The following is a 22,673-nucleotide window of genomic DNA, read 5'->3' as shown; positions in this document are numbered from 1 at the left end:
CGGTGGCTGTTCCTCTGGGAGCTGCAGGCTTAGCACGGCTGATGTGTGCACTGTGGCCATGGGGTGATGCAGAGTTCCCACTCTGCAGCCAGTCAGCACGTACCACGACACATCTGGGCACCCAACAGCTTTAGCAGCACAGCTGTGACTGCAGGGCTTGCCGATGACTCTGAAAACCCTTGCCTCAGTTTCCAATGGTGCTGAGCATCCCTGTGTTTCCAGCCTGCAGTTGTACCATCGGATGGTAATACAGGCCCTCGTGCTGCTGGGGGTCATAAGGGTGAGGCTGGGGGCTGCTGGGGGAGGTTTGGGGCAGCACAGGGAGGGCTCTGCTCAGCCCAGCAGCTCTGCTGTCTCCCGCAGCCTGCTCCCTGCCTGCAAACTGCAAGCATCCTCCTTGGCTGTGCCAGGCGTGCGTTCAGCAGACTTTTCAGCAGCAGACAATGGCTTTGGATAACGTCCATTTAAGAAAATTGGCAGAACTGTGTGCTTCACACAATTATGGGTTGTTGGTTTTGTTGGTTTTTGTGTTGGTTTTTTTTTTTTTTCTTTTGAAATGCTCCTGGGGAACAGCAGAGCAGTTAACGAGACAGCACAGAGCCCACAGGGGGGGAGCTGGGATCCTGCATCCCATTGGGACCTCCTGCAGGAGCACCGCGTCCTCTCTGCGGTTCCTACCCCTGGGATGGAGCCAGAGCTGCTCCCTCAGAGCCTCGGGGTGCTTGGCTGCCAGTGTGTGCCCTGGTGCTGCTCCGCGCCCTCTGGTCCAACACGCAGCGCTGGCAGCAGGAGGGGGCTGTCAGAAATGCAGACAGATTGGATTAGACTGGTGATGCGTCAAGCCCTAAACTGATAAGAGATGGAACAATTGACGTGTTGCCAAAAAGGACTGGGAAGGATCTTTTTTAAGCAGGCTAAATAGTCTGGGCAGGAACGAGCAGTGAGCAGCACAGACACGGCAGCACGCTCATCTCTTTGGTTTTCTGCCCCACGCCAGCTCTGCTCTCTGCTTGCTGATGGCCCCAGCCCCAGCTGGATGAGGGCTGGTGATGGAGACCCGGCCCTGTGAGAAGCCAGGGCTGAGCCTGCCCTGATCCAGATCTTTTAGGATTAGATTCCACCTGGATGAAAGGTTGCAAGGGTCCGCATCTGAGATTAGGGACAGAAAGAGTTGCTGGGCTGAGATGCTGGGATGGGGCAGGGCGATATGATGGACCTTCAGGGTGCCACCCACCGAGCTGCCATTGGCAGGATCCTCCGGATGGCGGATGGCGAAGGGCTCGGGGCGAGGAGGGCCAGCAGCTTTTGCAGCAGATGTGCGTTACATCCTGCCCCCTCCTCTGTGCTCTGCAGCCATGTGATGCCGGAGGAGTGTGGCGATGATATGGAATGTGGGCAGCTGCCTTCGGACACGCTCCGACAGGTGACGGTCCTGCGCCATCCCCGCTACGGATTCGGCTTTGTGGCCGGCAGTGAGAGGCCCGTGGTGGTGCGCTCGGTGGCAGCAGGTAGGGTGTGCTGGGAGTGCCCCCTCCCCATCTTCCTGTCCCCTCTGGTGAGTCCAGAGAGTCTCTCCATGGCTACATACAGGGGATAAACGCTATGGAGGTGGTTGGGGTCACCCCTTCTGGCTGGCAGTAGCACCCCTGGGCCAGATCAGTGCTGAGCCTCTGTCCCTGCAGGTGGCCCTTCTGAGGACAAACTGCTTCCGGGAGACCAGATTTTGGCCATCAACAATGAGGACGTGAGCGAAGCCCCCAGAGAGAGGTTCATTGAGCTCGTCAGGTGAGGGCAGCACCTTGTCCATCGTCCTCCCTGGGAGGGCTGAGCGCTCGCCATGGCCGAATGTTGAGCAAAGCCGTCCTCCTTCACTTCTCCTTTCTGTCGCAGGAAGGCCAAAGACTTCATCATCCTCACGGTCCTGCACACACACCAGGTGAGAGCGGGCAGCTGGGGTCTCATGGAGCCCATCATGGGAGCAGGGACCATTTACATCCATTTACCTCTCGCTCTTTTTCCAGTCCCCCAAATCCGCTTTCATCAGCGCAGCCAAGAAAGCAAAGCTGAGGTCCAACCCAGCAAAGGTCCGCTTTTCAGAGCAGGTGACGGTCGGCGAGACGAACCCAGTAAGTGCTGCTCGCTGTTCTCCCCTTGCACCATTCTGTGATGGAGTCCCAAAAAGCTGCTCCCACTCGAGGTCCTCTGGACACCCGTCAGTGGCACTGGGCAGTGCCAGCACCCACCCAAGGAAGGGTTGTGGCTCCAAGCCCAGAGCAAAAGGCTTTGAAGGAGCTTCCTTGAGGGCTGAGCTGGCCGGAGCATTTCTGCCTGTGCTCGTGCAGGGGCTGGGGCTGGGAAAGGGGTTTGGGAAGGGGGGTCAGCCCTGAGCTCCCCCAGCACTCCCTCCTGCTGGGCAGCTCTGGCACCCACTGGGATGTGCCTGGCCAACATACTGCTGGGTTCCCACTGCTGCTGGCGGCAGCAGGTGACTCCACCAGGCAGTGCTGAATCACTCGAGCTCTGTGCTGTTAAACGCTCCGCAGAGACAATGGGTTTTCAAGGGAAATGCGCCTCTGAGCGTGGAGACTCAGGGAAGCAGAGAATGCCATCAATGCTTCATCACTGACAGTTGTTCCCTCTGCCTCCTCCTGCTCCCCTGCTTCCAGGACATGTTGAAGAAGGAAGCTCTCCTCCTCATTCCCAATGTGCTGAAAGTTTTCCTGGAGAACGGGCAGATCAAGTCCTTCACATTCGATGGCCGAACCACGGTGAAGGTGGGTCCCCCGGGTTTCCCCCCAGCGCAGCATCGATGCCTCCCTTTCCCATTTTCCTCCATTTTTCTCAGCCTTTTGCTTCCTTGCACGAGCACGGTGGCAGAACTCAGCTGCCTGCGGGCTGCCACCATGCAGCAGCCATGCTGATGTAATACATACTGCAGCCCCCTGTGAAGAGAGAGCTGCTGCTTCTCACCCAAGCCCATCTGTGGTGTTTGCAGGACGTGATGGTGACGTTGCAGGACCGCCTGTCCCTGAGGCACATCGAGCACTTTGCCCTGGTCCTGGAGTACTCGAGCCCAGAGCAGAACCATCGCTTCCTCCTGCTCCAGGACAAGCAGCCCTTGGCGCACGTAAGCCTCTGGGGGCTGGAGGGTTTCAGGGTGGTTCAGCCCACGGTGTTGTTCCTCTCCCAAAGGATGGAGCTCATGGCTTGCGCCGTGGGCTCACTGCCCAATCTGCTCCAGGTTGTGCAGAGGACGCACTACCACGGCATGAGGTGCCTCTTCCGTGTCAGCTTCTTCCCCAAAGACCCGGTAGAACTGCTGCGCAGGGATCCGGCAGCCTTCGAGTACCTCTACATTCAGGTAGGGACCGGGATGCCCTCACAGTGCTTCCCTCCATCACACTCAACACGCTCCTTCCCCATGAGCGGAGGGTGGCAGGCGCCCCATCCCCCGTGGGTCTCTGAGGTCACTTCTCCTCGCCACAGAGCCGCAACGACGTGATCAGAGAGCGCTTTGGCATGGACCCCAAGCCGGAGATGCTGCTGGGGCTGGCTGCCCTCCACATCTACATCACCGTGGCGGCCACGCGGCCCAGCCAGAAGGTCTCCCTCAAGAACGTGGAGTGAGTCCCGCTCCCCGCAGCACGCAGGGCCCACGCGCTCAGCCTCGCCAGGGCTGGGGGAGATGCATGCCAGGAGCATCTCCATGGGAACCCGGGCTGATTTCCCACTTGGCATCAGAGGCAAGGAGAAGCCGCTGTGGCTGCGCAGTCCCAGCCTCGCAGCCGTGGCTCAGCCCTGCCACAGCTGCCCAGTGGTCTTCAGTCCATACAAAGCACCTTGAGTGCAGATGGAGGGAGATGGCGTGTGGGGGGACCCCATCCTTGTCCCCTCCATGTGTGGGGTGTCCCAGCTGGGCAGCGCTGAGTCTCCATCATCCTCACATCTTTCCACAGGAAGGAGTGGGGTCTGGAGCCCTTCCTGCCTCCCTCCCTGCTGCAGCTTGTCAAGGAGAAGAGCCTCCGCAAATCGCTCTCCCAGCAGCTCAAAGCCCACCAGAACCAGCCTGGAGGCACCAAGGTGAGCCCTTGTGGCCGGTGGGGGAACAACGTGGCCACAGAGCTGGTGGTGATGGCGGGTGTGATGTGTTTGGCCAGGTCTCCGCTGCTCAGGCAAAGCTGCAGTACCTGAGGATCCTGAACGAGCTGCCCACCTTCGCCGGGGTTCTCTTCAGCACCGTGGGACTGGTATGGTAGCTTGGGCTGGGAGGTGCTGGCACCTCGGTGCAGCTGCAGTAGTGCCATATTCACATCCCTCCAGTTCCCCATCCACAGCATCTGGCTGGGATGCTCTTTGCAGCACTCTGGCACTGGGCAGGCTGGGATGAGAGTGATCCTTGGCAAAGGCCACCCATCCCCTGTTTGTCCAAGCAGGAAATAGCTCATCCAGCCTCACCACCCCCTCGAGCCCAGTCCCACTGCTGCTTGGTGGCTCTTCAATCTGTCACCTCACTCCTCCTTCATCTCCATCAGAGGCATCTCCACCTCTCACCCAAGCCACCTCACTTTCTTCATGGCAGGAGGAAAGCCACCAAGCCAAACAGGAGAACAGAGGACCTGCATAGATAGGCTCCTCGCTGCCTGCCTCACCTCTCCATCTCCATCTCTCGCTCCACCTCCCATCCAGGGGACTCCATGTAAGTGCCATCTCTGCCATCCTCCCCTCCCACCCCCACCCAAGTGCTCAGCAGCTCCCTGGCTTTGCCCCCCCCCCTCCCCCCAGCTTTAATTTCTTGCAGCGTTTGATGGATGTTTTTTCCACCATGCCTCAGAGCTCCTAAGAAATAAGGACACACCATATTGCGTTGGTTAATAACCACACTGTATCTCATTAGTTCTGTGTCTGGAGCCATGCCCCCAACCCTGCCTGTGTGCAAAGCATTGGGAAAACTGCCCCTGATGAAGGTGCCTAGATTTTTCTTACCTCTGATACCAAAGCTGTGGCTCTGAGCCTGCTGAGTGAACCAGGCTGGGAGCTGAACCATCTATTCAGCCACATGAACCGCAACCTGAGTGGTAAAAAAAAAATATTCCCTTATTCTCTTCTGCACCAACCTGCCCAGCTCCTCCTCACCTCCGGGTCTCCATAGAGCATCCTCGCTGGGCAGAGCAGAACAAGAAAGATCTCTATTTCCGACCAAGCCTTCGGTCTTTCTTCTCTTCTAAATGCATTCAGTCCCTCGCTCCCTCCTCAGCTCCCCTCCCTCGGCGGCGGTGTCAGATCAGGCAGATTTGTAACATGCTCTTACTTTGCTGTAGTGACACCAGCAGGCCTGAATATTTCATGCATACAGTCAGTGCAGTGCTCGAGACTGAAACGGCCCTGGCACTCAGCTCTGCAGAGGGGCTCAGGGAGGGCTCCTGGTGCCGCCGCTCCCTCAGGGCCAGCTCTGCCCCAAGCCCTGGCCCGAGGGTGCGTTTATTCACATCTGTCTGTCTGTCTGTTCTCGCTTTCCGTGCACCCAGGACGAGAAGCAGCCAGCCACCACGCTGCTGGTGGGTCCCCGGCACGGCATCAGCCACGTCATCGACCTGAAGACCAACCTCACCACCGTGCTGTCAGAGTTCAGCAAGGTCAGCAAGATCCAGCTGTTCCGGGAGAACCAGGGGGTGGCCCGGGTGGAGACCAGCATCCTGGATGCCAAGGTGAGCAATGGGGCATCGTGGGGATAGGGGCAGGGAACAGCAGTGCGGGTTGGTCGTTGCAGTGGCTTCTCGGGGATTTCTGGGATCTCAAAGAGCCCTTTCCTATCGCAGTGATTAAAAGGATTCCTGGCCCAGCCTGTGGCACAGGGGCAGGAACCGAGGGGATCTGGGTCTGTGCTTGCTGGAGGAGCAGCCTTTCTCCACATCCCCTCCGTCTACCTTGGACTTGAGAGATGGCAGCTCTCCCATGCCCCTTCCCGTGGGCACGTACACACGATGCTTTATCTCCCTGAGAAAGCACAGCCAGCTGCCCCCAGCTTCCAACCCCCCCTCGCCTGTGTCTGCAGGGGAGAGCGGGCTGTGGGGGAGGCTCAGCAGCACTCACCAGGGCACGGCCCGCTGCTATCTGTCTTCATTTAAGCGCTATGCAAAGGGCTGGGTTTTAAAGCCAGAATGTCTGCTCCGAAATGAGGCATATGCTAATCCTACTGGGGACAGAGATGGATGAGGCGGGCTAAGAAAAGTTGGCAAAAAGATCATTACCTTGAAGCGCTAATCTGCTTACTGCAATTACTCTATTGTACGGAATGTGTCGCTGGGTAAAGCATGGGGCTGCAAATAAATCTGTTTCCTCCATCATCCGCAGACCCTCAGAGGGCTGAGCTGTCAGTCAGGGCCTCACTCCTCTGGGGACCTGCAGTGGAATCTGCCCCACATCCCTGAGACGTGGGAGCTCTGCACATCACACAGGGGCGCCCCACAGGCAGGATACGGGCAGCCTGGGTCTGTACTGCATCCACCACAGCTGCTTACTGGGTTTTGGCATTGCACTGCTGATCCTGTGTGTTAAAAAAGAGGAGCAGCCCACAGCTAATGCCACCCAATTGCCCTCACCTGCATCCCCAGCCCAGACCTGCTGGCCAGAAAGGAGCTGGGGAGGATTTCCAGGCAACAAATTGGCTTGAGGAGATCACAAACCATTGGTGTTTACTTCAGGAGGAAACATGGTGTTTGTCTTATAAATAATGCACTGGGTAGTAATAGCTTTGCTTTGGAGCTTTTCCATCCTGGGCTTCAGTTGGTGTTTCAGTCTGTTCTGGATGCAGAGCCCAACAGTGCCTCTGCTCTGCTCCCTTTCACTGCTCGCAGCTGCAGTGGTGGCAGAGGAGTGGCAAAGGGGAATCAGATGCTGGCAGGAGCAGAGGTGCAGGTGGAAAGCCCCAGGGTCTGTGCTGCAGGGCACAGGAATTGGTTTCAGTGCAGACTTGCTGGGGTTGAGCCTTGGTTCTGGCACTTGTAGATTTGCTGGGGACAAGGTGGTGGCACTGAAGGCCTCCTGTGGTCTGTGTGCACTTAATGCTTGGCTTGGTGGGCTGGGCTTTGCATTTCTTGGGATGTCCCTGGGAAAGGCAGGGACATGGGGTTCCCCACACTCCTCCAGCCCTTCTGTGGTGGGGCACAGGGACAGCTGGGGACATCAGAGCCATCTCCCCACATCCAGCCCCTGGCTGCTGGCCACAGCCCTGCCCGCACAGCTCCAGCCACTGCAGGATTGATACTGGTGAGGATGAACCCCTCAAGAACAGAACTGGAGCTGCACGTCTGCTGCTGGCCCGCACCATTTAATTACAGGCACGGGGGTAATTGGCTTCGCATCTCCCAGCAGGACCAACCAGCAGTTTAGCCAGGATCAAGGCTCGGCAGAGGAAAACAAAGGAAAAATTAATTCAGAAATGTCCCCCAGCTGCTGCCGTGCCTGGAATCTGGCTATTGACTTCAGCATCCCAGGGGTACCAGGCGTGCTTCCAGGCTGCCATAGAGACAAAAGATCACCGCGCACGTCCAGCTGCAGCCTGCCTGGCTTCCACATGGCAGGGCTGCTCCTGCCCTCCCGCATGACCACGCTCTGCCCTCCAAAAAAGGGAGTGCTGGGGCTGGCAGGGGTGGCTGTGCATTTGCTGGTGTGAAATCCAAGGGGAACCTCACTGAGCTGCGCAAACAGCGAGCGGAGCCATCAGAATTCATCCACGCGAAGAGCGAAGCTTTAGAGTGATGCCAGACCTAAAGGCTCTGTTTCCCAAAGCTAAATTAATCTGATTAGTTCTCATTGCGCTAAAACGTTCCGGAAAGCCGCGAGGCTGAGATCTCCTTTGTCTCAGTGTTGGGGTGGGGAGCTGCAAACGCGATGCTTTCTGCACGCAGAGCCCTTTGGGCAACATTGAATGGTGAGCATGCAGCAGCAGCCTGGCCTGGGGGGAATGGGAGCTGACAGGGATACAAGCTGCAGGCAGGAGATGCTGCACAAGGGCTGCAAAGCCAAACTTGAGTTGTTTGTTAAAAGGAAGAAGAGCAGACGGACCCTGACCTTGGGCATCAGGGGGAAGCAGCTACAGATGGGCGATGCAGAAGTACCAGAGCAGAACCGAGCCACTCGTGTGATGCACATGCAGCTGTATTGATCAGCAAATGAGAAATAACGGTGCTAATCACAGCAAGCCCCTTAACGATAGAGCTGAGTTAATAATGCTTACGGGGAGGGAAGGGAAGGTCGTGTGCAAGTGAGAAATTGACTGCTGTCTCGTTAGGCCCCGGTGCTGTGTTATTAAACACAAACTTGGCAGAACACCGTGGGTAAGCAGGGAACATAAATTATGTAAATTCATATCCCAACTTTCTCCTGTGTTGCACAGGGGGAAGCAGCGTGAGATCCAACGTGTGGATAAAAGGGGGAGATGAACAGGAAACACACATCAGCTTAAGGGTTCTTATAGGATCGGCTCATAAATTAATTGAAACGTCAGGGCTGTTACGACCGTGGCCATAAAATTCCATCCAAACCTTCTTCTACAAAGCCTTCACCTTGGTGTGAATGAGAGGCTGCCCTTCAGGACACCGTGCTTTGATTTAAAGGCGGTGCGTTATAGGAAAAGTGCCATATCCTTAATAAGCTTAATGCAGAACCTGTCCCTGCTATCCAGGATACATTTACTTTGTTTTACTTTGTGGAGAGATCGGTTGCCAAGCAGGAAACTCAAGGCAAAAAACACCCTTTGCTCATTAAGTGTGGAAAATCCAGAATGTGAGTATGAGTGAAAGATCAAAACGTGAATGATTTCAGGCTGCCGTCACGGGTGGAGAGGTAGAAGGAGCTTTCTCTCTAAATCACACTCCTTTTCGTGGCCTCTTATTGGACTGAGGTGAACCATTACTCGCGTGTCACACCGTGGATCTGCTCTTTGGTGCTCTGAATGCTCACGGTGTGGTGTAGAACTGCCTTCACCCCAAGGGCACAGTAGGATGGGGCAGGGTCCCAGCACCCAGCCTGCCCTGCAGGACCATCCCAAGGGATGGCACAGGAGCTCCAGCAAAGCCTCAGGTGCAGGACGTCAGCCTCTGCTGCCCTCCGTGTTTGCTTCGATCTCATTTCTCACACTGCTGCATAACAGTGGGGGAAAAATGTGCAAATGTCTCCTCATTCGACAGATGGCTTGAAAACAACCCAGGAGGCTCAGCCCTGGGTAGGAAAAACTTGTTTTAAGGAAGGTTTCATACAGCGGAACTGGAACACATGGTTACCTTTCATCACTTATGTCAAGCCCAAAGCTGGGCTTAGAGCTGGCATCGCCCTCCCACCGCTGGATGCTGCCTCCTCATCCCTCCCTTCTGCCTCAGCCCTTTCCCTCTGCTCCGTGTCACCTCGGGTTTGCTCTCTATGATGGCACAACTCATTGCCGTGTCGCTTTATTTCTCATCCTCACTTCACACAGCAGCCAGGCAGGGACTCTTTTCCTCCCACCCCGTGGGGATGAGGTGTGGGGCTGGCAGCCTTGTGCCCGGCTGCACCGCGTTGTGACATTGCATCTGTCTGGGTTTTTTTTTCCTCTCTTGAAAGCAAAGACCTTTTTTGGCGTGCAAATCAGTGCTCTCCTAAAACAGAAGACACCATCTGCTCCCAGGCACAAATTGGATTTTCTGAAGGGTTACTTTTAAGTAAGATCCACAGGCTCAAAGCAGTGGAGGGGAGGGGGCTGAAATGGAGTTTTGCCCCTTCTGCAGCTCAGTGGATGCAGACGTCTTGGTGTATGGGAGAGCAGGGTGGTGCCTGCAGTGAACCTGGGGTTCTGGCACCTGCAGACTGAACAGAACCTCCGGGGCCTGGAGTTTCCTGCTGGTGCTTGCAGGTGGGCTCAGCATTGGCACACAGCATATCAGGGTTCTGCCACTGGCCCCTCAGGGTGCACACAGCAGCTCTCACCTCTTCCATCTGCAGTGCAGCGCTGTGGGGATGCAGAGGAGATTTCTGGTGGGGGTTGGAAATTCACGATCCTTGAGGTCCCTTCCGACCCGTGCCGTTCTGTGACTCTGTGATCAGAGCACAGGTGTGCACCTTGCTGTCTCCTGGCATCCAGCTCCCCGTGACACCGGTGACAGCCCTCCGGCCGAGCCTCACGCCGTGCCTCTCTTGCCTTCCAGCCGCTGGTGCTGCTGATGGAGTGGCCCGAAGCCACCAACTTCGCCTGCCTGATCGCAGGTTACTGCCGTCTCCTGGTGGACTCCAAGAAGATGATATTCTCCAGGCCGCCCAGCCAGCCCCCACCACCTCAGATTATCAAGGCAGGTACGGTTCAGCCTCTGCTTTCCGTGCGAGCCCCTTCCTCCCCTCCTCCACCCCTAATTCTGGGCAGGAAGGAGATGGGTTCCTCCAGCATCTCTGCTCCTGTCCCTGCGGCACCAGCAGCCTGCTCTGAGCAGCAAAACGTCCTCGCTTTGCAGAGCTCTCACTTAATCAAGAGTGAGCTGGCAGCTGTAGTCCCTGGCTGTGCAGTGGCCCTTTCTGCTGCCTAGCAAATGCAAAGCACTGAGTGTCTCTCCGGTGGCTCCTAGAGCAGACCCAGGTGACCCTGTTGTGCTGCTGAATTCATGCAGCAGGAAGGGAATTTGGGGTCTCAGCTTTGCAGGGTCCCAGCTTGCTGCAGGGACGCAGACAGATCGTGTCCCACCAGGCACTGATGCTCTGTTCCTCGAGGACAGATTTCAGCTGTCGATCACCAGCAATTATTGTCAAGAAGGATTTCAAACGGGAGCCAATCAGGACATTGCATGCTGTTACTCCATTTGGTGTAAGGAAACATAGAAAATGGGCTCAGTGGCTGGAGATGCTCCCCACTGCAATCTGTGGGGAGACAGGAGGTGCCCCCCCTCTCTGCGTGCCGAGAGCTGCATTTTGGCTGGGGTGTGCCAAAACTGTCCCCTGGAAGTGGATATAGCCAAGGGAGGTGCTGAGAACTAGCAGGGCCCCTGGGGAATGGAGCTGGTGCCCTGAGGTGTGAGGAGGGCACCTGGATGCGGAGTGGGCACCAGAGGAGGACACACCAGGAGGAACCAGGAAGGCACCTCCAGCAACCCCAGCACATCCAGGAACAGACCTGGCAGTGATGTCGGTGTGAGTATGTGAGCATGGTTTCCTTCTGTGTCTTCAACCTGCGCCTCTTCTTAACAGCTGCCACCGTGCTCTCTGCTCTGGGTGTCCTACATAAACCCAGCCCCCTTTGGTAGGAGCGAAGGGTGCTTCCAAGTGAACCTGCTGTTGTCAAAGCACTCCCTCCCCAGTCATGTGTCATTTGGGGGTGGCCCTCAGGGGGCTGTGGGGCTTGGGGAATGCAGTGGGAAGTGGAGAACATCGCAGAAAGCCCAAGGGCTGCCGCAGTCACAGCTTGCCTGGGGATGTCTCAGCACATTCAAGAGGTGTTTTTCCACTTTCCAGTGACAGTGATAACAGCCAGTGTCTTTCCTCAGTGAGATTTTGCCTCACTGATACAGAGCACAGCCCGAACCAGGAGATGCAGTAGGTCCTGCTCCAGTGTCACACCGCATGGGGGCTGGAAGAGTGTGAAAGGGAGTGACGGCGTGGTAGGACAGGGACGGAGCCAAAGGATCTCTGCTCTTCATGCTGGCCCCTCTATACACCCAGTACACTCAGGCCAGGCACTCAGGCATTGTTTTGGAGAGGTGAATTAGTTAGCGTGGAGAAAACAAAGTCTGCTGACAGTCCTGGTCCTGGTCTGGCTGCGGACTGAGCTGCCAGGAGCCAAGCAGCTCACCAGAAGCATGGTCTGCTGGTCATCTCTGCAGGAATAATAAGAAAGTCCCACTGGGATAAATCAAGTTTGCCCAGGCTTTGACTTCCCAGGCTGCAGGCAGGCTTTGCCAGAATCTGAAGCACCACATCAAGCCCTGCTCTGTGCTTTTGCCTTGGAGCAGAGCACATCCATCTTCCCAGAGGCGCATTAAACCCTCCTGCTGAACTGCAGTCCTGCTTAGAAATGCGCGTTGGCTCTGGATGCTGTCAGTTAAATCCCACTCTCAGCGTTTCCCTGCAGAGCTGCACAGACCCCTGCCCTCCCCACTGCAGCAATTCGCCCTCCTGCCCCTTTTCTCCCCCCGCAGCCCCCAAGATCATGAGAGCAGCAGCTGGCTGCTATCTCAGCTCTTTACCAGGACTTTCCCTCCCAGAGAGAGCAGCTGGATTACAGATTTTACAGATTCTGGCTTTGCTCAGGAGTGGGCAGCCAGCAAAAGCCCCACTCAGCAGGGAGAGGCTGGGGTACGTGAGCTCCGGCACACTGCAGGTCTGCATGGATGGTCCTTTCTTCTCTGCCTGAATCCACTGCTAACAGTGCCCACCAGCAGCAGCATTGCATGCTATCACCCAACTGCTTTCCCTGAGCACCAGCACGGCCATAAACGAGAGTGAAATTGTTTTGATTCAAATTTTAGCATTGCAGGTGATGAACAGTACAATACAAACGTGTGTTTGGGGAGACAAATGGTCCAATTTGTTGAGCTAATGAATTTAATTAGGATTTATTTGATTTAATTTACGCTTGCTAAGACGGAGCCTGCATCCCCCTGGCAGCCTCTCAGCACAGCTGCACAATTCAGCCTTACACACTGAGGCCCCTCCAGGGGGGGTTGGACCACTGGCCAGCTGGGGTGGTGTTTCAGCTGCTTGCCTGGCATAGAGAGGAGCAATAGGAGCCCATCACAGCCAAATGCTCAGTAAGGAGCAGAGCAATACTGCATCACGTTTAGCAGCCTGCTGCCGGGCTCGCTGCAGAAGTGGCTGAGTATGACAGCTCGGTGTGACCAATGGGACGCGAAAATGGGGAGGGTAATTCCTTTTTGCACTCATGAAACGTCAGGGTGAGGCTGAAGGTCCTCATTCACGCATGCAGACACACTGTTCCTGTTGCTCTCTGAGTCCCAGTGGTGGCTGGGAGAGGCAGCTCCAGGTTGGGGTGCTGGCTGTGCTGGGCAACCCCGCTCCTGCCTCCCTGCAAAGGAGCTTGCTGTGCAGCACAGAAACAAGCTGTTTGCTCAGCTGACCAGCCTGGACTGAGCCCAGCTTGGAGCTGAAAGCAGGCTGATGCAGTTAGGAAACAGATCTGTCAGGAAAGGTTAAAGGAAATCGCTGTGGCTTGTTTAAGAAATGTGGGGAGGTGGGGAGGAAGGAACACGGAGATCTTGCAGCATCCGAAGGCGGTTCAAAAATGGGCAGTGGTCGGCTGTGCTGCAGGTCTGTGATGTCACTGATTGATTCCCAGCGGAAAGAAAAAAGAGAAAACAGCTTTAGGGTTGAGACTTTCCCATCCTAAACGCCATAATATTTAACGCCATAAAATGTCCATGATTTAGCTGTGTGGTCGTTGCAGAGCCCCAGGAAGCAGTGCGTTCTGTCGGCGTGCCGTGGGCTTTTGCTGGCTGAGGCTCAGCAGCTCCTACATCCATCAAGCTGTGCCAGCCTTTGCCAGACTCACATAAAAGCCATACTAAAACACACCCAACAGCTCTGTGTTAATAACCCACGCTCGGTGGGGAAGCCAATGCCTCCGTCACCCTGCGTTTATGGAGGACAGAGAGCAGAGAGCACGCGGAACCCACCGGGTGGGCGGCAGCTCTCCCGTCCTCATCTCCCCTCTGCCCGCCGCCGCTCCTGACGCTCTGCTGTGCTTTGGCTTTAGATTACATGGACTCACACCACCTCCCCCGGCCCGCGGCGGCGGGGCACGCTGGAAAGAAGGAGGGCGGGTTCGTGGGGGGCCATACCGACAGCCCCCCCCCCGGCAGGCCTCGGGCAGCCCGCGCCTCGGACCCGGAGCTCGTCAGCTTTTGCTACCTGCACATGCGAGAGCAGAGGAAGGAGAGAGAGAGCAGGACGGATATCAATGAAAACCTGATTTTTTTCGAGGAAACGCGTCCCAGGACCAAATCCGACCCCACGTCCAAGAGCTCCGGCCAAGGCTACGATGGGGTGGCCAACGAGCGTGACCCCGACGGCCCGGAGCGCGAGCGGCACGCCAGCCGTGCCCGCGCACACACCATCGACACGCACCCGCGGGGTGACGCTGCCCACTTCTACTGCGCGTCCTGCAAGGCCAAGCTCAGGAGCCGGCTGGCCTCGCGCAAAGCTGGCGGCACCCGCGACAACATGGTGGACCTGATGTCCCTCCCCCCTCCCGGTAGTGATGAGGAAGAGGACGAGGCCACGGCTCTGCTCCCCGCCATCGCCGCCCCGCCGCCCGGCTTCCGGGACAACAGCTCGGATGAGGACGACCCCAAACGCCGGGCGGCCGCGCAGGGCCAGGAGCAGAGCCGGCACCTGTGCAGCATCCTGTACGACGAGATCCCCGTCACGCTGATAGACAGCGTGCAGACGCGGACGGTGCGGGACCATGCCCAGGAGCTGGACGATGCCCTGGTGTCCACCCTGCAGGCGCTGGAAGCTCTGGCTGCTTCTGAGGACTGCCCGCATCCCCCGCCGCAGCAGACAGCAGGTAGCGGAACGGCCGTGCCTTTCTTTTTCCCTTTTAACCTTTCTTTCCAACAGCACGTCCTTCCTCTCATGCTTCCCTTTGTTCTTCTCCCATACGTCCCTCAGCCTTTGCAGGCTGGCACCCAGCTCCTGCAGGGTGAGCTCTGCCCGGGGCACGCTGCAGTCTCTGGACCAGGCAGCCCCGCAGCACGGCTCTGCCCTCCCTCTGCTGCCCTCTCACTGTGTCATGGCAGCTGCTGCCAGGTTTCCCTTCTTGCTCCACAGACCTCCCTGCAGCCCTGCTCTCACTCGCACTGGAACCCTTCCCAACACCTCTTCCCAGGCCAAGAGGTGAATGGAGCTAGCAAGCCAGTGATCTCTTAAACGAATTAACTCTTACTTGGGGGAAGTGACTAAATGGTCTCCCATGGGATCCTGCTGCTTGCTGCACTGGGGCCTTCCTGCCGCAATGGGTTCCCTTCTCCTCCCCACAGTGGTGCGGCGCAAGCACTGTTGTGGGGCTTTCTTTGTGTCCCTCCCCAGGTCTTATCGTCCTGGCTGCCATCACACCTGAGTCATCCTTGGATTCTGGCCATGAGACCAACTCCTCAGAGCTCACCGATGTCTCAGAGATGGTCTCTGCTATGAAGCAGCACCAGAACGCAGCCTACTTCCTCGCTCAGCACATCAACAAAGAGAACCTCCTGGCCAGAAAGGACTTGCCTTTCCGAATCCAGAGCTGTGCTGCCCAGGCTGTCCTCACCTCACCATATGCCCTCACCCGCCAGGAGACAAGCTCCTCAGCGAAGCCAGCTTTTTCTCACCCAAATCCCAGCCTTACCAACTGCAAGAGCAAACAGGAGCAGCAGAATGTTGAGCAGAGTTACACCGTGGCTGCCCAGCCAGTGCTCACCTCCCAGCGTAGCGAGCAGAACAGAGGGGCTCCGGTGCCAGGCTCTGAATGTAAAGGTACAGGCCACACAAAAGCTTCCTTTGAGGGACCTCTGCATACCACAGCTGCACCAAACAGAGAGCAGTCACAGGATCTACAAGAGAAGATGCCCAAAGAGGTTCTGCCGAGCCCCAAACTCCTCCTGGATCAGAAAAGTGGTGTGACTCCAGCCATCATTTCAGCTGCTCTGCAGCAAGTGGCAAATGCTAAAGGCTCAGCCCCTCAAGTGGGAGCAGCATCAAGAGAAGACAAGACCGTGAATGGGACCGGTGGCTGTGTATCAGCCAGCAACAAGCCTTTGAAACTTAAAGGAGGTCAGCTCACTGCAGAGCCATTGTGCCACTGTCAGCAGCAACAGCAACTCTCTCAACAGCAGTACAGTGAAGCTTCTCCGAGTCCTATAGAAGCTCATAGCAGTAAGGCTGAAGCTTTGCATCCCACCTCAGGAGGTGAAGAAACGATGCCTGGTAAGACTTTTGCCTCTAAAAGCTTCCAGCAAAAGGTGAGTAGAGATACCCAGGGAAAAGCAGCGAGCGGAGAGCCCGGTCAGAAGGCAGGGGGGGAAGCCATGAATCTTGTATTTCAAAAACACGTGGCTCCTTCAAACCAAGGAGAGAAAACGCAACAGGAGAGTTCAGCCAAAAGCTTAAAAGCCGAGAGCAGCAACCCGCACTCTGCATCACCTGCTGGCATTTTCAGGAGCACCAGTGAGGATTCCAAGGGGCCAATCCAGCTGGTGCCCAGGTCTGAGAGCCTGCAGATCAGCACTGTGCCTTCCAAAAAAGTAGACAAGATCCTGGAGGCCACCCAGGCAGATGTTGACGTCCCAGCTAAACCCAAAGCTCCAAAAGCTCCCTTCAGGTTGAGGAACCTGTTTTCTGCTACGTTTCCTACCCGGCTGAAGAAGGAGACGGACGAGCGGCAGGCCCAGCTGCAGAAAGTGAAGCAGTATGAACTGGAGTTCCTGGAAGAGCTGCTCAAGCCAAAGAGCAAAGGTGACCTCCCGCCACAGGAGTACCTGCACCCTCCTGCCCCCGGGCGCTGCAGCTGCCAGCTAAGGAGCAGTCCTGTGCAAAAAGTCCCAGGGATGTCCAGGGAGCAAAGGCGCAGCTGTGACTGCAAGCGGATTTGCAGGGGGGTGAGGCCACCCCCCAGCCAGCTGGTGATGCCAGAACTGGAGAGGCACGGCAGGGATAAGGTCACTGATGACCAGCAGCAAGCAGAAGCCATTAGGTTGACAAGCATGAGCAGCCCTCCCAAAGGCAAGAGGATACGATCGACGAGCTTAGAGTCCAGGGACTACCGGTCAGATCCAGAAAACGATGTGTCCTGTTTGACAACGTGTGCCTCCCGAGGGGAATGCATGGGAGCTCCGCAGTACAAGAAGCTCTTGCGTCGCTACAGTGTCAGTGAATTAGATAAGACTGATAGGACATCCCTGTCCTCTGACATCTACCAGAACATCTACCCGGCCAAGCAGAAAGGCCTTCAGAAGGAGTCTGAGCCCAGCATCCTTTGTCCTGTTCTAAAGAGCAAAATCCAGGAAGCCGCTGGGGTGGCTGATCCGTCCTATGTCCAAATAGCACAGGAGAAAAAGAACCAGAAAGGTTCGGCGGTGTTCTCTGTCCAGGAGGAGCTGTATCCAAGTCCTGCGGAGCTGCGGGATGAAGACGTGGAGGATGAGAAGTGCTGCTCCATCCGGTACTGCTTCTACTACAGGAAATGTGATGTTGCGGATGACGGGAGCGAGAAGGATGAGCTGTCCTATTCCATCCCCATGCAGATACTGCCGGGAATGAAGCTGGACAACCAGATGGTCCCGGTGATGAGCAGGACGCTTCAGGTCCTCGACGCAACAGCCTGCAGCAGTCCCAACGACGGTCAAACCCAGGAAATAGATTTAAGGACCTCCACTTTTGAGGGGAGCTTGGCAAAGATCAACATCCTTCGAGGCCACGTCTACAGCTTGCCCAATGGGTTTCTGCAAGTGCAGCTGGACACCAACGAGCTCCTGACCATCCTGCGGCAGTGCGTGGTGAGCCCCGACGTCCGGGACTGCAAACTCTACATCTCCCAGCTGGCTGAGTACAAGCAAGAGCTCGCCCTCAAATTCAAGGAGTTCCGGGCGTCCTGCCGCCGCGTGGCAGCCGTTGACAAAAGCCCTGCCCACATGCTGTCCGCCATCACGAGCAGCTTCCAGGTGCTAAGCAGCCTCATCGAGACGTTCGTGAGGTTGGTGTACATCGTGCGCTCGGAGTCCCAGCGCCAAGAGCTGCTGATGAAGGTGGAGGAAGTGGTGAGAAATTACACCTTCCTCCTGCGGGCAGCGGAGGAATCCACGGCCAGAATGTTGAGCCACCAGCAGACGGTGGAGCAGCTCGCCCGCCAGTCCGCCACGGTTGCCACTGTTATGAGCACGCTCACACGCTCCCTAAAGACGCTGATCAATAAGTAAACCAGCTGCAGAAGCCAACAGGCCAGTGTGTGCCGGGCTGTGTGTCAGTGGTTCTTGTATCGCGTAGGTCTGGTGAGGATGTCTGTCTGTCTGTCTGTCTGTCTGCAGGGAAAGCCCACGCCCGCTGAGGTCCGCAGCGAAAAAGACGTTGTTTCTCGACAGAAGGGATGGCAACGTTGGTGGTGTTTGGAAAGGGAGATTCACGCCCTGTTGCAGGCTGTGCAGACGGCGTGCCAGGGGTCCCAAGCAGCTGCACTGCTTGTCCTCCGGCACTCGGGAGGCACAGTCATCCCATTGCCGCGCTCGCTGGGTTTTGAGTGGTTCTGGGCCTCCCTCGCGCAAAGAGCTGGCACTGTCCCCTGTGTCACGGTGCGTGGTGCCCAGCAGTGAGCAGGGACTGAGCTGATGCCGCCCGGCTTCACTTGGGCAGCGGTCCGATTGGAGCCAAACCAGTGTCTTGCCACGTAAACAGCTCTTCTGCCTCCAGGGTCTTCCTGGCCCACAGATGCAATGTAATTAGCAGCAGAAGGCATCTCTGGGATGCAACTCCCTGCTGCTGCACGAAGGCTTGGGAAAGGATGCCACGTTCCTAGGACAGGGCTAGGTCCTCCAGCAGGCTCTACTCCCACAGTTTAGGCACTGATGGCCCAACCCTGTACACAGGCATTGCCTGAGAAAGGCAGCAGCTCAATGCTGTGTGAGCAGGGAGTCGTTCCCCATCCTCTGCTGGATGGCCGTGTTCATGCTAGGAAGCCTGCAGAGACCCGGATCGCTGTGTGACCAGTGCAAGCCAGCAGCTGGGCTAGCAGCTGAGAGGAGACCTCTTCCATGCCATTCTCCAGAGCAGGTCTGTGCCTTGGAGGCTCAGCCCAGCCCCTCTCCTCCCGCCTCCTTTCACAGTGCCCATGGGAGAGGAGCCCAGGTCGGGTTGGTCTGAGGCATGGCTTCCTCCTGAGCCAGGCAGTGCTGCTCCTGCCCTCCTCGCCAGGGGCTGGAAGCCTTCTTCTGTCTTCACTGGACCGACTGCCATGAGGAACATTGCTTAGTATCACATAATGGTTATTTATTCAGAGTCGGGTTGGGTTTTTTGTTTGTTTGATTTTCCTTTCTTTACTTTTTTTACTTCTAGATGAATGGTAAAACAACTCCTAATCGCTTTCCTTCACACCCCGGGGGCTGCCCTCCTACTCCCAATCTAGCTTCTAGACCTGATCAATCAGACCGCCTTAACTGGTGCTTCAGTGCACTCACCCACCCTCCAAAACACAGCAGCCAGGAGGAGAAAAAGCAAGGTTAAGCATCGCATGGACCTCGCCGTGCCACCCAACACACCTCATGCACATGGGGGGTCAGGGCTCCCTGCGCTCCCTGCACCCATCTCAGGCTGAAGAGGAGATCACAGGAGGAGGGGAAAGGGCTGCCAAAGCCCACGAGCTGGCCCTGTGGCTGGCTGAGCACACGGTCAGGGATCTCCACAGGATCTATCATTTCCCATCCCTATTCTTATTATTTTTTTTAAAATGAATATGCACATTTGAAATCTCTCGTTCTTCCATAAGAGCTATGGAAGTGCACAATGTGCTTTTTAACGTGCGCATCCTCTACCAAGTGCAATAACGGGCTTTGGCCATTGCTGTCAGCAAGGCAGAGGGGAGCCTTCTGCCTCCTGCTTTCCACAACCATGTAGCAAATATACAGTGGAAGAGCCAGTTTGGATTTCAGTCCACGGTGGGCAGAGCCTGTAGTAACGCTGAGGGCCGACAGGGAGCTGTGGTTTTCTTTTCCCCCTCAATTATCTATTTCAAAGCTCCAAGTTTCCTCAAGCTCCCCGTGATGCCTACATCATCCCTCCATAAATCTCTCAGTCTCATACAGAGGAAAAAATTTTTTATCGTCTGTATATAGTATATATAAAAAAAATATATAAATTATATATATATATATACACAAATTTATGTCTTGTTTTACAAACAAGAAAGATTAAATATATTCATCTTAATATCCAAAAGAGCACGTTGGGTCTTTTTTTCGTTTTTTAAGTCGGGCTGTTCTGTGCAAAGCGCTCACAAGCAGCACCCGTCCTTTTGTTGCTATAGAAATGCACGTATGGTCGGTGCTGGGCTGTGAAAGGAGGGCACAGAGCAGCAGGTTTGATGCAAAAGCTGTGCAAACAGTCTCCTAGCTACAGGTGAGGTTGCACTGGGGACGTGGTTTGCCTGGCGTGACACCGGGGAGGAAGGTGCTGATGTTGCCCTCTGCATACCTTACAGCCTGCAGGGCCACACAAGTCTGATGTAGATCGGGCACACACAGCCTCAGGAACTGGGCCACTTTCTGTACGGGGGCTGAATGTGTTGTCTAAAGCGTAGATAGCAGCAGCCTCAGTGCACACACGCTCCCTGTGCCCCCAGGCTGGTTATTTTAATCCACATCACACCATTCCTCATGCTGACATAACAAACGGTGCTTGACACTGACTGGGACGACTATTTATAAAGCTGGGGATGGATCGAAACCTTGGAAAAAACCAAGAGGTTCTTTAACACCACAGAGAGCCTGAGAACTGACAGCCGGCACTTCCACCAGCAGCTCTGCAGCCGGTGCTGAGCTCTCAGTACCATCTAGCGGGCAATCAGCACGGCAGTGGAAATGAATGATGCCTTCCATGCTGCTGTTGCCTGTGTAGGCTCTGGGGACAGCTGGGTGTCCCTGTGAGAAGGGAGGAGCGGTTCCAGCACACACCCCAGGAAGGAGCATCCCTGCCTCTGTCACCATGCTGCTCTCACTGCCCTGCATTGACCTCACCGTGTTGGGCACCTGTCTGCGTTCCTGCAAGCAGCGATCCACGTAACATTTACAGGCTCAAGGCCGTGCCAATGCAAAGATAAATGATGAACTGCTAGATTTTATCCTCTCTTAAAGCACGGGGCTGCACTTCCATGTAAGACATCCCGAGCAATGCAGAGCTGGCTGGGTCAACCACGGCTTTGACCTGGACAAGGGAAAAGTCTGCAGGTATCCCAGCTCTCCCACACCTCCCGTCCTCATTCAGAGTATTAGAAAATGACCCGTATGGATTTTGGGAAGCTGTTTTCCAGATGTGTTCTGTGTCAGGCTAGGTAATTCCATGGCATTAGCAGCCAAGGAGCTTGCATGGGGCATGATGTCCCAGCCAGCTCCCCAGGGAAGGAGCGAACACGGTGGTTTTCTGCAGCTGAACTATAAAGTCATTAAAAGGCAAACAGGCTGTGCTAAAAGCAGCAGAATTCCCAGTGCTGTCCTCTCTGGATGCGTGCCCTGAGGTGAGCCATGAGACCCAGAGCACCGTTAGGAGCTTCCACCAAATCCCACTTTGAAAAGAACCTTGGAAATATTCCTAAATCCAAAGAGATTAAACAGCAGATTTCAGCACAGGAATAATATCTACCTGTTGCTGAACCCCATCTTCCTGTTTTTGGGTAGCAATCACACAATAAAAATTAGGAACATATTCAAAGGGACCAGGCAGGACTGTTAGTGAGCTTGTAATTCCAAATCTGCACTGCTCCTTATCATAGAATGGCCTGGGTTGAAAAGGACCACAGTGCTCATCCAGTTTCAACCCCCTGCTATGTGCAGGGTCACCAAGCAGCAGACCAGGCTGCCCAGAGCCACATCCAGCCTGGAGCAGTTTCCTATGGTTGAGTCCTTTTCCTGACAACTGAAGTCCGGTTCAGTGATGCTGTGTGTAGCTGTGTAGTATAGGTGACCTCCGTTCCTACACACAGCCAATCTGGAACCAATGGGATACCTACAATTAAGTGATTTTCCTCTTCGAAGGAAGGAATGGAGTTGTTCTAATAGAGTCAGTAAGGATCAGGAAACAAGACGGCTCTCATTTGATCCTAGAGGGGTTGGCAGTAGCGGAAAGGGAATTCATCTGAAAATAATCCCTGTGAAAAAATGACAGAGGCGGGGAAACAGCAGAAAATGAGCAGCCAGCAGAAATGCACCCGGAGCCCATGATAAGATTTTCTGAATTGTGAAGTGAGAATATTGGAAAGGAGAGTGACATCTGAACACCCCAAGAGTAGAGATGGGCCCCGACCCACGGCGGTGAATGCGTTGGATGCGGTGAATTCCAGCACCAAAGGGCAGAGCTGTGCTGTTCCTACCGAGTGTCACTCATTAACTGCATGGCCCACAAGGGAAACAAAACTCTCTGTAAACACTTGGTCCATGGAAATGGGTCTCTGATGGTGGCGATGATTGGTGCACGGACGGACGGTGGTGATGAGCGGTGGTGATTGAGCAGCAATTGTATGCAGGAATGTGGCAGGAGAGGGAAAAGGGCCGCTTGTCTTGATTGGCATCGCCTTCAAATTCGATAGCGTTAATGAGCCGCTTAAAACTTCCTGGAAAATACATTGCCAGGCCACGGAACGCAATGCCATTTCTGACTGAGAGAACCTCCACGCTCTCGGGTGAATAAAAAGGGAGCAGTGCCACTCCTGTGCATTCAGCATCCCTGCAGGTGGACACCAGTGTATTTCCAAAGGGGAGCACAGCAGCTCAGGCTTCAGGATAGCTTCTTCCAACACCGAAGCCAACGAGTGCCTCTCCATGAGGTAAACCAAATGGGAATTAAATACAGTTCCTTAGATTGGAAGGAGGTAATTCGGTTTATTACATTTGCCTTTCAAACCGAAGCAAGACACGTTCAGTTTGGCACTTTAAAAACTACTCCCATCCACTTTCACATCCAGCCTT

At 55.5% G+C, this 22,673-nt stretch overlaps 1 protein-coding gene across 1 annotated transcript; it reads left to right on the top strand.

Annotated features, from left to right (window-relative positions):
• Positions 1-1,360: 1,360 nt before the first annotated feature.
• FRMPD3 (FERM and PDZ domain containing 3) lies at positions 1,361-17,924 on the top strand (the record flags this gene model as incomplete). Its single annotated transcript, XM_079542015.1, has 14 exons — positions 1,361-1,508; positions 1,683-1,785; positions 1,891-1,936; positions 2,022-2,126; positions 2,667-2,774; positions 2,996-3,127; positions 3,242-3,361; positions 3,487-3,623; positions 3,957-4,080; positions 4,158-4,247; positions 5,526-5,705; positions 10,179-10,323; positions 13,727-14,539; positions 15,061-17,924. The coding sequence occupies 14 exons, from the start codon at positions 1,361-1,363 to the stop codon at positions 17,922-17,924; spliced, it is 5,115 nt and encodes a 1,704-aa protein (XP_079398141.1).
• Between the last annotated feature and the right edge of the window lie 4,749 nt (positions 17,925-22,673).

The sequence above is a fragment of the Tetrao urogallus genome (genome assembly GCF_951394365.1).
Source record: "Tetrao urogallus genome assembly, chromosome: 13".
Classification (NCBI taxonomy): domain Eukaryota; kingdom Metazoa; phylum Chordata; class Aves; order Galliformes; family Phasianidae; genus Tetrao; species Tetrao urogallus.
The sequence above is the reverse complement of the archived record's forward strand: the minus strand, read 5'-3'. Positions and strand labels throughout refer to the sequence as shown.